We start from the raw sequence: 13,232 nt of genomic DNA on the forward strand, positions 1-13,232 counted from the left end.
AGTAGCTGCAGGTTTTATTAAGATACTTGGAAGACTTTTACTTAGTTGTTTTTTTTACTCGATCATGATTTATGAGCATGAAATTACCAATTTTACAACTGAATAACCACAATAAAGAGCATGTATTTTCATAATGAATACAAGTATTTTCTTTACCTTATATTGTCATTTTGCTTCCCCATGCTGTAACTCCATAATCCCTCCTTCTGTCTACTCTTTATGTCGGACACCGACAGCATGTCTGTGGGAAATATGTGATTTCTGGCTTTATAAATAAAATGTACTTTATTTTATTATTGAATTGTAGAATCTGGCTGATTTATTACAGCAGGAACAAACCAAGAGACCTCAACACATTTAAACCTCTAGATTAAAACTAAAGAAGAAAATGAAGTATTAAATATGTTTTTAGAGTTTTAATTAAGATCCGAGCAGTCACAAGGTGACAAGCTGTTCACAACTCATTGACTTCCTGAAGGGGAACCACTGGTGTCACGTAGTTTTTAAATGTGTAAGCACAGAAATAAAAAGCTGATCTGTGGTCACAGTATTTGTTTGATGTTTTCTGTTGTTTGAGTGCTGCTCTCTCATCTGTAACAGGAAGCTCTTAAAACATCAATTACATTTCCTCAGTGAGTCGACAATGAGAGAAAAAAACTTGAAAAGAAGCAACGTGTTTATTTCTTCATCAAGGCATCACAACTGGTCATCGACTCCAGCCATTAAAATTACAACAGAATTCAAAACCATTTTTGAGCGTTGACACATTTAAACTGTACTTTTTAAACTAAAGTTACCACAAAAAGAAACCTTGTGAAGAAGGTATGGAACCAAAAAGAGTGCACAGCCAGAGCACCAGCGCATCTTTAGTGTCGAAACACAAGATGTTTGGACCGGATTTGACGTGGTTCTTTTTGGCAGCTGATCGATATGAAATAAAGTGTTTGTCAGCCACGCCGGGGCTGCTGGGAAATTCTTCTTCTCCACACAACATGTGAAATTGCAGTGGGTCTGCAACTACATACACGTGTAGTTGTATGTGTACTGGGAGTGAACAATATAAATATTCAGGATTGTTGTCAACATCCCAGAACCTAAAACTTATCAAAATACTTCACCGCACATGTCCAGATTTTGCAAAACCCTAAATTTAACTACTTGTTCGCGGACTCAAAAAAGTGGTTTCTTCATCTCAGAATTGATTGATAAGTTAACTACATTGACAGAGAAGACAGAGGCAGTATTGCACATACCGTCGCATTCCTCATACAAAGTTCAGACACAAACACACACTCATAATGGTCCGTACACACCGAGTCACACAGTCAGTTGATCACACACTCAGTCACATTTACATATTCACAATCAGAAACACGCCCAAAATAATGCTCGATGTTTAGTGCCTATCCCGAGACACCATGAACAAAACATTCTGCGACAATAAGAGAAAACAAACAAAAGAAATATAAACATCTTTTCCACTGACAGGGCCCGACCAGTGTCTTCTGACCCTGATGAGTCCAGATCCATCCAGGCCAATCCAGTCCGGTCCAGTCCTCGTGTCACGCCTCACCTCAGTGAGTCCATAAACATGGAGTCGTCGTCTTCTTAATAAAAAAAGAAAAGAAAGAAAAAAACCTCTGCTGCTGCTGCTGTTTCTAACCTGTGTACCTACTCGTGGTTTGTCTGTCCATGTCTGGTTGGGATAGAAGTAGTAGTTGTAGTAGTAGTAGTAGTAGTGGTCGTGGTCGTGGGCCGGCGTCGCCTCAGTCTGGATCAGTAGGTGGCGTTGGCGGGCTCCCTCCCCGAGCCGAAGAGAATGTCGGCCTTCGAGCTCATGAAGTACGTCAGCAGCAGAGACGTTAGCAGCACGCCGACACCCACGCCCAGCGTCACCATCTGGAAGAGTCAATAAGTCTGATAATTAACACCTCTCAGATTACGCATTCTCATTTCATACATTTGTTAATGTAGAAATATTAAAATCAGAGCAGTTTTAAAGTCACTATGTGTAGAATTTTAACATATTGGACTTTGGCGCCCCCCAGTGGCAGACAGCAATGCACTGCTCCCACCACACAACATGTTTTCTTGAAATCAGGAGTCTTAAATCGTTGAGGTTTTCCCTCTACGTGACTGACCGGCAACACACTACCAGATCTTTCACCACAAGTTTTTCCCGATTAAACATGTCTGCTCTCCAAACTACATTTTCTCATTAAATGACATGCGAGGAGTGTCACGGTAAAAGACCCAGTGCCATGCGTGACAGGAGCAATCAGCAGAACCTTCCTTATAATCATGCTTGTTAATGTTGTTGTTTTCATCAGACCTGCCTCACATTTCTACACAACACATTCTATTTATCATTTGAAAGAACACAAACACAAACAAAATGTACACATTGAAGCAACTAGACAGAGCTAAGAGAGGAGCAGGGTTTCGTTTCATTTCAGTGTGATGCCAAAATGAACTTGCAGAGACTTGAACCTTATCGGAGTTAGGTGATCCATCACTGTCAGCATTAAGTCTGCTTTGTTGTTGTTGCTAGAGCTCCTTTATTGCTGCCGTTTTGGAAACCCGACTGTAAAATGTATATGAACTGTGATTTAAATCGGATTATTACGCCCCAACCATCGCACTATTTATCTACTTGCTACCAGATATTACTTCTCAAGAACGGCTGGTGAATGAGGCGTCAAACGGTCCAGACTTCCTACAGCACGTGAATAACCAACACTCCTTCAGAGGAAACCATCGGACATCCACGGAGCACAGGAGTGTGTTTTAAATCTGCATCACATGTGTCGTCTTTGACTCTGCGGAGTGAAGCGAAGGTTTACCTCCAGTTCGTGACTCGCCACCAGGAATATGCGTCCTTTGATGGACTTCCACCGGGACTCTGTCCACGTTGAATAGTCTTTGGAGGCGTACTCCCGCAGGTCGAAGGCCGGGGACAGCGCTTTGGAGAGGCGGGTCGTGGAGCGCATGCAGAAACCCTCCCTCTCTGTGCTGTTGGGAGGCGCCACGCCTTGAGCCCACAGGTAGGAGTACATCTGAGGGAGGAGGCAGGGAAATAAATACATCAATATTTAATATTAATGGAGTCAAAGATGTTACAGTTCCAATAGAATTCCTAATCTACCGTTATTATATATTTATTCAGTTGTTACATATTGAAAACTGTAATAACTATATAACATTTTAAGTACAAGTTGGTGCCACTTTGTCTTTATTTCTTGTCCACCAATGTTTCTATAAATTGCAGGTTTTGAGTTTAGCGAATAACATTTCTGGAGAGAAACACAATTAATTGAGTTTTATGGTATTTTGTATTCTGCACTTGTTTTAATATTATATGTCATATATATGTAAAGCACATTGTGTTGACTTGACTAAATAATCAGTCGATCTAAAGAGAGATAATCTGCAACTATTCTGGTAACCGATAAATCGTTTAAAAAATACTATAATTTACTGGTTTTAGTGTCTAAAATGTGAAGACATGCTGCTTCTTCGTTTTTAATGACCGCTAATTTAATTTTAAATGACCGTAAATTGAATATCTTTGTATTTTTCCAACAGAACAAACAACTTTGAGATACACATCTTGATCTTTTGTAATACGTTTGTTTATAGATGTATTTATTCTTGCGGTATAATTTGTCTCCGACTAAAGTAAATTCGTAAAAGGAAGACTGCTGTAGGGCCTCACATGTTTGTTCTCTTTGTCCTCCTCACTCTCTCTCTGGTTCTGGCAGTTTTCCTGTGTGACGTTGACGGTGGTACCGGTCAGGTTAGCCAGCAGGTACTGGACCAGAAAGGTCGGCTCGCTGGACTGCTGGGCCACGCCGACGTAGAAGTTCGTGGGCCTGTCAGCTGAGAGACAGAGGACAGAAGAAATGAAGTTGTGTGTCTCGAAATAATGCAGCTCGCTGAAATGTCCCCTCTGGACATGCATGCAGGGCCGAGGACTCAACAGAACAAATGTACGGTCTCCTCTGCTTTGTCAATAATGAAAAAAGGGTTTCCGACTGCCCTTTAGACTCCAATGCAAGCAAGCAAGAGTAAATATGTCAAATACAGCAGTAACATTCATCATTACCCCAGCGGCTTCAAAACAAAACATTTGTACGAGTCAACAAAAAACAGGATTAGCTTGTATCTCAACTCACTCAGGTGGCTCGTGAGGTCAGAGGGGATCAGCTGCTGGAACCAGGAGTTATTGGACCGGACGAGGAAACCGTACAGCATCCGGGTCACCTGAGGGACAGGAAACAGTTAAACGGAGTCAGTCACCAATACATGTGTGTCATTAGGAAGAAATCTATCCAGAAAAACTACTTGAAAGCCTGTTTCAAGGGACCAAAAGAGACAGAACAAACTAATATTATATTATATAATGTAATATGTAAAGGAAGTAAATAAAAAGAATATGTGTCTTGCGAGTAAAACATGCAGGAAGGTGACAGTTAAACAGTAAAAACAAAGTTCCTCCTAAATACAAAAGCTTTCTAGGAACATTAAATGGAAAATTAATACCAATATCACTGTAAGGAAATGAAAGCATCTTTTGATATTTGACATCGGAAGATAATCTGCATTACTGGCTTAAATTCTCACCACAAGTGGATGAAGAAACAGTAATGTTTTTAAAACCTCTACAACTTTAATTCAAATGTAAAACACAACTTTTACTGTTTACTAGACGCTGACTTTAGATAAAATAAAAAAGCACAAATTCATATTATTCAGGTGGAGAAATGCTGCGGTGTTGACTGGGGACACATGTATAGAAACAGTGAACTTGTGGATAAGATGGCTGAAAACATATTCCACTAAGTGCTAAATAAATCGTACTATTTGACGGTCTGCGTTGATGTAGTTGCTCTCGCTTGCTGCTCCTCCTGCCTGTACGTACAGAGTCCGGGCAACCATGGTGGCCACCTCAGTCAGAGCCTGAAGATGCACAAAGAGAAATGCAGAAGATCTTCATTTAGTTGCTTCCCAACAACAGCTGAGTGAACGTCTCAGTAATAAATTAAACAGCAACAAGCCTGACAGCTTAAATATTACCAGACAAGTTTGGACTTGACTGAACTGACTTGAGAAGTCAGCAAACAATGAGAACGGTTTATGATTACACAACCGATGAAAGCAACTAGTTGTGGATAACACATGTACAGCAGAATGACTCTGCAACAACATGCGATGTGGGTGATTAAGTAGCTTTACCATGGCAGTGTCAGTGACAAACTCAAGCTGCTCCTCTTGTGTCAGGTTGGATGGGTAAGAGATGTTCAGGTGCTCGGCGTTATCGTACATACTCTCGTAGAACCTGGAAACAGAAGAGGAAAAGAAATTAGCAAAACAAGACAATTCCTCGAGGCAACGCGGATCCCATGATGACAATTTAATGCGATAGAGTGCAAATGATGGCGAGTCACCTGTTGGTGAAAGCAGATGCATGATCTTCGATAACGACTCCAGGGATTGGCCGAGCTCGCAGGAAGCGCTGGAAGGAGGAGGGCGGGAGCGGCTGAGAGACATTCGGCTCCAACACTGAGACGTTTAGGTCTGTGGCGACCAACTGCAAGTTTTGGATGAGATTCTTCACCTGGAACGCAACAAAAGAATAAACGTTACACACACACAGTAATACACACACGCTGTGAGCTCAGTGGTTTGATCTCTGCTCTGTTTTACATCCAAGTTTACTCCTAAACGGTCGTCTAATACTTACATTTGCAAGTTTTACAGTTAAGCACATTTTTTTTGCAGTTTTTGAATTCTTTTTATATTTTGCATTCATATAACTTAATGTAGCGGTAGAACTTAAGGACAATTTCCACTTGTTTCCACATCTGTTCCTGTTTTAGTCTTTAAATGTGTATTAGGATGTTTTAGGATCTTTTCAGAAGTACAATTTTAATTTCAGAATAATTAATTTCAAAGTAATTATCCTCTTATTAGGTGCAGCTACGGTATTAATATATGATACAACGATACATTTTTATAGACACTATCGTTTACTATATGGTCAATACGGTATCTCGAGTTCATTTTCCTGCTTGTGTACAGTACACGCTTACAATGGGAATAGTACTCTATAGTATAGTATTTTTAGTTAGCCTCTCTAATCTATACATCTGTTTGTACATCATCTTTGCTGATGTCACACTTGAGTTTCAGTTTATCTTTTGAATTGTTCCAATCTAACGGCACTACACCTCTTTAAAAAGCTATATTTAGAGACATTATGCTATCAGTTTAAATAATATTTGTTTCATGTGTTGTGTTGTTGGAGCAGTGATGTTTGAGAAGGACACAAACCTCTTCATCGACACTGCTGTTCTTCCTGGACACCGGGTCGGAGTGAAGCCACAGTTTGGACTCAGCACGCAGTCCAACCTACGGTGAACAAATTCAACACACTGAAATATAAACAGCATATGCTAGTATTGAAAACTTAATGTCTCTTTAAGTATTACCTACAAATCTGATATCCTGAGCAGGTTGCTACATACAGAACACAGACACGTACACACCTGTCCAACCTCCAGTACTGAGTGAATGTTGTCCAGGTCCACAGCAAAGTGATTGTTCTGCATATCGTACACCATCCTCGAGCTGCCGATGTAGTCAAAGGTTTCCTGGAGTAAAATAAAAAAAATAAAGACCAAAATAAATAGAGTATGGTTAGAGTTGTTCGTCAAGCACAACGGGGAATACAGTGACGTGTAAACGACTGACCCCTTGAAAGAAGGCGTAGAGGATGTTGTGTGAAGGCGGAGCCTCCTGGGTGGCATTCCGCAGAGCGTGAGCGGCCGCCAGCAGAGCGACAAACCCAGAGACGCCGCTCTGTGCTCCCGGAGCGACGTCAAAGAAGAAAGACCTGCTGTCCAACTGCAGGGAGGAGAGGAGATCCATCAAGCAGACATCTTGTCAAGGTAAGGAGTTCAGGTCAACTTGCAATGACCTCAATATTAAATCACAGGATGAAGCAAACTGTGAGGGACCGCAGCCCATCTTGTCTTTTGATTTACCAATAATGCATTTCTGTTGAAAAGTAGGGCTGCAACTAACCATTATTTTCATCATCAAGTATCTGCTGATTAGTTTCTCAATTGACTGATTCATAATTTAGTCAATAAAGCTCAGATTGTAACCGTTACATCACGTGCGCCATGTTAGCCCGCTGGGTCTTAGCTTTCATACGGGAAGGCTTTCAAAGTGAGTGACATCACTGCAGATACTGGCTGAAGAAATGCTAACGGTGTTCATGAACTCACGTGATAATAACTAACAAATGTTGAAATATGGGTACAGGGGTCAGGACTCAGTAACTCACCCTTGCTGCTGCTACGACCACATTCTCCCCCACCTTGTGGCCCTTGGCTGTGTTGTTGAGAGGCTTAGTGGAGGCCCAGACATTATAGTCACCCAATGGGTCGCAAACCATCTCTAAAGGGAGACACGGAACAAAACAAAAAAAAAACAGTATAAACATTGGATATTTTCTTGCATTTAAATAGATTTTCTCCCTGACAAAGTGTGTAGCCTTTTTAAAATGTCCTTTGCATAGTAAGTAAACCTGTTCTTAGATATGTATTAGTGTTCTGTAAATGAATACCCGGCGTGATGCTAAAGTTGATGTCATTTCTCCTCATGCAGGTGGCCGTGTCGGTGACGGCGGACATGTGGGAGAAGAGCTGCATGGCACACAGCGGGTACTGAGGAGTGCTGCCGTTCACGGCGCGGTTATGGTCCATGTAGCACTGCCGATGGAGAACAGCATACACATTAGGAACATGTTCGTGTGTGGGTTCGATAACATTATAGTATTTTAAGAGAATCTCAATTAGTTTGCAATCCTTCAGAACAAGTTGGAACGTCTATAATGGGTCTGGTGCTCTTGCTCAGGGGCACACTTGCAGGTTTGAACACAGCGATACGTTAACGTCCGTGTCTGGGACTCAATTTATCACTTTGACAGTTAGGTATCAAACCTCAAACCAAAAGCTTACAGAAGAGTTTCCCTCATCTACCCGGCCATCTTATCTGAGACAGAGAGCAACCACAACGTTTAAACTCACAGAGATAAACTGTAACAGGAATTCAGCCTCCGGATAAAGACATTTAAATGTTTCAGAATCAAAAAGTCACCAACACAGACCTTCACAGAGCAGCTTGTAGAGTTTTAAACTGGCAGGTTAGCTCTTATTTTTATGTGTCAACATGAAACCTGCTGCTGAGGAAGAGAACCATATGAACACGTTCACTGCATCAGAGGCAGATATGAAAACCCCTTTTGTCACACACTAGAGTGGGAAAGCAGCTAAAGATTTATGGGTCCTGAACATAATGTGTCACAACATGTTGGCTCCTGAGAGAAGATCTTAAGTGCTGCTGAAGCTTTACGGGCATCGTGCCTAATCGCAGCCACTACTGGGACAAGTTCAGATCAGACTCTTTGGAAATGTACTTTTCTTCTAAAATATGTCTATTCTCAAACACCAGAGGCAACTGGAAATCAACGAGACAGACATTTTGTGAAAGCAGAGACAACAAAGTGATTATATCAAAAGGGATTAACAGACAAAATATGAACTTCTGTTGATTCCTGTCATGTTACCTGCCGTATGACCTGAGTGTCATTGTCGTCTTTCATAGAGAAGATGGGGAAGTCGAACTCCTCGTAGGACAAACCGTTTCCCAAAGGGTTCCACACTGTCACCTTACAATGGGCCATAGCTGGATCGTAGCTCTCTGTGTACACGCCTGAGGGAAATACAGAGTTCATGTCAGCAGCCGCGATACTAAAGCAGAAACTCATGAAGAGCGGACGGATTTCTTTAAAGTATAGAAAGTGAAGCTAAAACTGCTGTTAGGATCTAGCTCCTCAATTCCGACAGGTGAGCTTTTAAATAGTTTATTCTGTGTCAATACATCCTATACAGCTGTGAAGTGGTTCCACAAGTAACAGTCTAAATAAATGTAGCTGAAACCTTATTTTTCACGGCTTGGATGGGCATGAAATTCACCCGGTTCAATCATCAGTACAACTGAATTAAAAAACATCTGATTCTTTGATTAAAAATCAAAGTCTGTTTTGTATTCTGGGTCAATTTTGGATGAATTTAGCAGCTATGGTGCCATGTTTTGTTCAGAAATCAGGCGAGAAAGCCTGTTGAATACGCCACAAATGTGAATGACTTCTTCTCCGTAAAACTGTCGGTCACTAAATAAACCTATAGCATTATACATTAAATCAGTAAAAGAACATTTTAGTAGAGGATTGAGGAATTCAATATGTGTTGTAAGTACACGCGTGACTATATGGAGACACTACAATGTTGCAGAAACTGTTCACAGAACTTTAAAACTGAATCCACTACAGCGTGTTATTTCACGCGCTGAGCCCTCTGAGGATCATAAATAAATAAATGTCTGTAACGGGTTTCATACTGAGGGACAAGTCTCAGCAGGCAAACCCTCACCCTCACCTGTGTTCTCGTTGGGACAGTTGGTGTGCGGAGAGAAGCCGCCAGGCGGGTTTGTGTTTGCCGCCACAACAGCAACGCCCGCCACCCGGCTGGAGCCGTTCTTCAACTTCATCATGATGGACCTGACAGGCAAACGGACGGCAGGGGGCAGTGGAAACGATACGGTACAAACACGGGTCAGACATGTGATTTAAACTTCTGTCCTCAGGGGTAGACGGTACATTTATCTTACTGACAGCTTATGACTGATTGAGTTTTATTGCCATGACTTGACTTGACTAACGCTTCTCTAAATAGAAAGAGTATTCTATAAGTGAAAGGAATACTTCGGACTTATTGAACACATATTTTAACTATTATTTAATCCATATAAACAACTGTAAACTCTTGATTTCTGACGTGGTGAGACATTGAAGTATACCAGAGACCTTCCTCTCTTAGGAACTAGTAAGAGGTGCTTCCTCTACAGGGTGAGACATGTTCACTGTACCTGGTAAACAGCGGCGACTCCAGGATTACCAGGTAAGGAGGATTGAGACCAGAGTGCAGGACCCAGTCCAGGTTTTCCTCCGACTCGAGCACATGGAGCACGCCCACATTACCTGACAAATGGGCTAAAATCAGAGAGAGGAAATTTAGTATCAGCATCTGTGAGGAGATACAACAGCTGTACGAGATAAAACTGTCCTGAAAGCTTATCTAATCGATGTCTGTCCACCGGACCTCTTCTCCATTACGGGAAAGGTTTCGACACAGCAAAGGCTAAAGTGCTGCTGCTGGGGCTTTTTGTAGTATAACAGTACACTACAGGATAACAGCTTTTAATAGATATTAATCAGAGAAAATTTGCCTGGTTTTATCTGCAACTTATGTGCTTTTATCTTCTTCCAAAAAATCATTTCTGACTCTCAAAGCCACAGAACTGATTTGCAGGTTTCTGCCTGGAGCAACCACACAGACAACTCTTTAAAAACACTTTTTAATAGTCTGAGTAGTAATCATTTTACTACAATAACCGAGCCAAACAAAGACACCCAGAGGCCATAAGGGGCACATACTCTGGATTTAAGAGTTGCAAACTGTGTATAAAAGTATTTTTTACTTGTCACGAGTGTCCTAGATGCATGCCTGGATTCTTGTGACGAGCACAAAGCATCCCTTTAATCTGTTGCTTTACTCACACTGGCATCCTATTTGATGTGTTGCATTGAGCAGCCGCACACACGGGATAGTGTAATTGAGATGCACATAAATCTTCTTTTCCACCGAATTACAGCCGACACCTGCAAGGGAAAAAAGAAACTTCAACAACTGCACAGGCCAGGAGAGCAATATAACACTATGGCATAGCATTTACAAAGGCCGCAAAAGAAAGAAAGAAAAACAGAGAGTGGGTTTTAATTTTTTAGACAAACTAAAAGAGTCACATCCTTTATCCCTCACTTATAAAACTACATTCCTAATTTTAGACTTGGGACTAGATCTCTTTGTGTAAATACTCTTGCATATGGGCAGATGACCCTTTCTCTGATACAATGGTGGCAATTAAATTAAGACATATATTGACTTTGAATGAGTCATTGCTTGCAATCTTTCCAGACACTAACTGTCAACATGCAGCTCCACCAAAGTGTAGCTTTTTCGGCTTGTTTCACCTGTTAGTCCACTAACATTTACAGCACTTAGAGTAAAAGCAGTAACATTACAGTTTATAAATAGATACATAAACGTTTTAATTCAAACAAAGTGCTATTTTTGGTGGATCACCTGTATGCCGAATGTACCAGGGCACCCTGAAGATGTGAACATAACTTCAGTTTGTGCTTCAACTGCTTTGACAAACAATTCAACATTAAACGAGGAAATAGTCTATGTAGTTTGGTGTGACGGTCAAAGCATTTAATCCCTCGAGCGCATCACGAGATGCTGGGTGGCTCGTGTACCAACAGTGCAGAAACAATCTGACAGTGTTAGCGGAAAGTCGTCGAAAAGACTTAATAACAAATAAAAAAATAATTATTTCTGAATTTCCAGCTGACAGGAATGGGTCAAGAATCGTTGCACTGAACCCCATATTGTGAAACTTGTATTAAAAACCCGGCAGTTGTGATTTAAGACAAAACGGGGCAGCTTTTTGGCTAACGGTTACTAGCTTAGCATTCGGTTAGCTCCGAGCACAAAGAAGTCCATCAAGCTAACCACCTCGTACAGAAACACTCTGCTAACAAACAAATACACAGATGTGGAACATGAGAACTGTTTGAATACAACTTACCGATGAAAAACCAACAAACTAGCAAATTAACGAGCCATTTGCTCGACAGCAAATCCATCTTCCTGGTTCGAAAAAGCAGAACAACACAACAGTAGGTGTTGACTTGGAAAGCGTCCGGGTTCCGCAGTTTGGTTCCGCTACCCTGAAAGGTGACGGACTCGTTCAAAATGGCAGCTCTGGATCTCTGCAACGGGAGTAATTAAGTTTTATATATATATATATATATATATAGGCTGGTGGAACATTTTCTAGGTAGGGCCATCCAATCAATTTCAGCAAACATCCCAGTATGATTTAATGCAAAAAAAAATTAAGGTATCAAACACACATTTACTACTTTGCAGTTAAATATTTTACATTTATTCCAACACGAAAAAAAGCAGTAAATAACACTTTGATAAAAACGTCAGGACATCTTATTTTAGTCACCCTCACGGGCAATTCAGTATAATATATATATATACAGTGTAATATATATCATATAATAATATTCAGTATAATATAAAACACACACATACATATATAGATATAAGCTATGATGAGTTTTCACTGTTAATTTACCATCTCAATTAAATGTTGATGCCTCCATGACCAAGTTGTCATGAAAGTTGCCAAATCGGTTTGGCCCAAAGCTGAATCTATTTGAGGACGCTGATTGGCTAAATTGTATGTCACTCATTTATATCTTTAATCAGCAATTGGCTAAACTGCTTCATAGACCCTCCTCTTTTGGGACAAATTCGTTTGGCCCCCCTAGCTGCGCGTTCTGAGACGTGTCGTGCACACAGGTGGAGAGGATGAGCAGGAAAAGCATATATTTTGCGCAGATATCATATTTTACACATATTACTGGGTACATTCCATAGTTCAAAAACCCAATTTTTTTTTAATATTTACACCAAATCTTTTTGTGAGGCACCTGCACCCTTTGTGCTATGAATTGGGAATGTTTTTAGGCTAGCCAGGGCCTCATTTAATAAATTACAGTGCTTTTTCTTCAGACGAACCTAGGAATTTCCCCTGTTTGCTGTGTTCAGTCTTTAGCTACTAATAACCAGTAACATATACACAATATTTATTTTATTAATTTTATTAATCTCACAATCCCTAGTGTTATTCAAGCATTAACATTTTTAAAATAGACCTTGTAGTTACAGAATTGTAGTCTCTTTTGTATGAGTTACAATTTTCGAGAAGAGGCCTAAATAAAGGCATAGGGTTCAATAGGTTTGTGATTTCATTTAAGCCTCGGTAGTCGATGAGCCTTGTCCTTCTTCTTGTCCTTCTCCACAAAGAAAAATCCAGCCCCTGCGGGAGAGGACGAGAGGCGTATGAGTCAGGGAGTCGTTAATATAATTGTAAATCTCCTTAAAGTCCAGGTATTCTGCAGGAACCCCCATAAGTTCAGGCGTGGAATTGGCGAGCGTGGCACCTCGTGGAACAGCGGCTTG

At 40.8% G+C, this 13,232-nt stretch overlaps 1 protein-coding gene across 1 annotated transcript; it reads right to left on the reverse strand.

Moving 5' to 3' along the window:
* Window positions 1–658: 658 nt before the first annotated feature.
* Window positions 659–11,902, reverse strand: ncstn (nicastrin). Its single transcript, XM_079173548.1, has 17 exons — window positions 11,782–11,902; window positions 10,688–10,789; window positions 9,997–10,120; window positions 9,507–9,628; window positions 8,636–8,781; window positions 7,634–7,778; window positions 7,352–7,464; window positions 6,754–6,906; window positions 6,549–6,653; window positions 6,334–6,411; window positions 5,448–5,617; window positions 5,236–5,338; window positions 4,861–4,959; window positions 4,176–4,263; window positions 3,716–3,879; window positions 2,844–3,056; window positions 659–1,899 (listed from the first exon to the last, which is right to left on the reverse strand). The coding sequence occupies exons 1-17, from the start codon at window positions 11,837–11,839 to the stop codon at window positions 1,777–1,779; spliced, it is 2,106 nt and encodes a 701-aa protein (XP_079029674.1). The 5' UTR covers window positions 11,840–11,902; the 3' UTR covers window positions 659–1,776.
* Window positions 11,903–13,232: the final 1,330 nt, after the last annotated feature.

The sequence above is a fragment of the Pholis gunnellus genome (genome assembly GCF_910591455.1).
Source record: "Pholis gunnellus genome assembly, chromosome: 14".
NCBI lineage: Eukaryota > Metazoa > Chordata > Actinopteri > Perciformes > Pholidae > Pholis > Pholis gunnellus.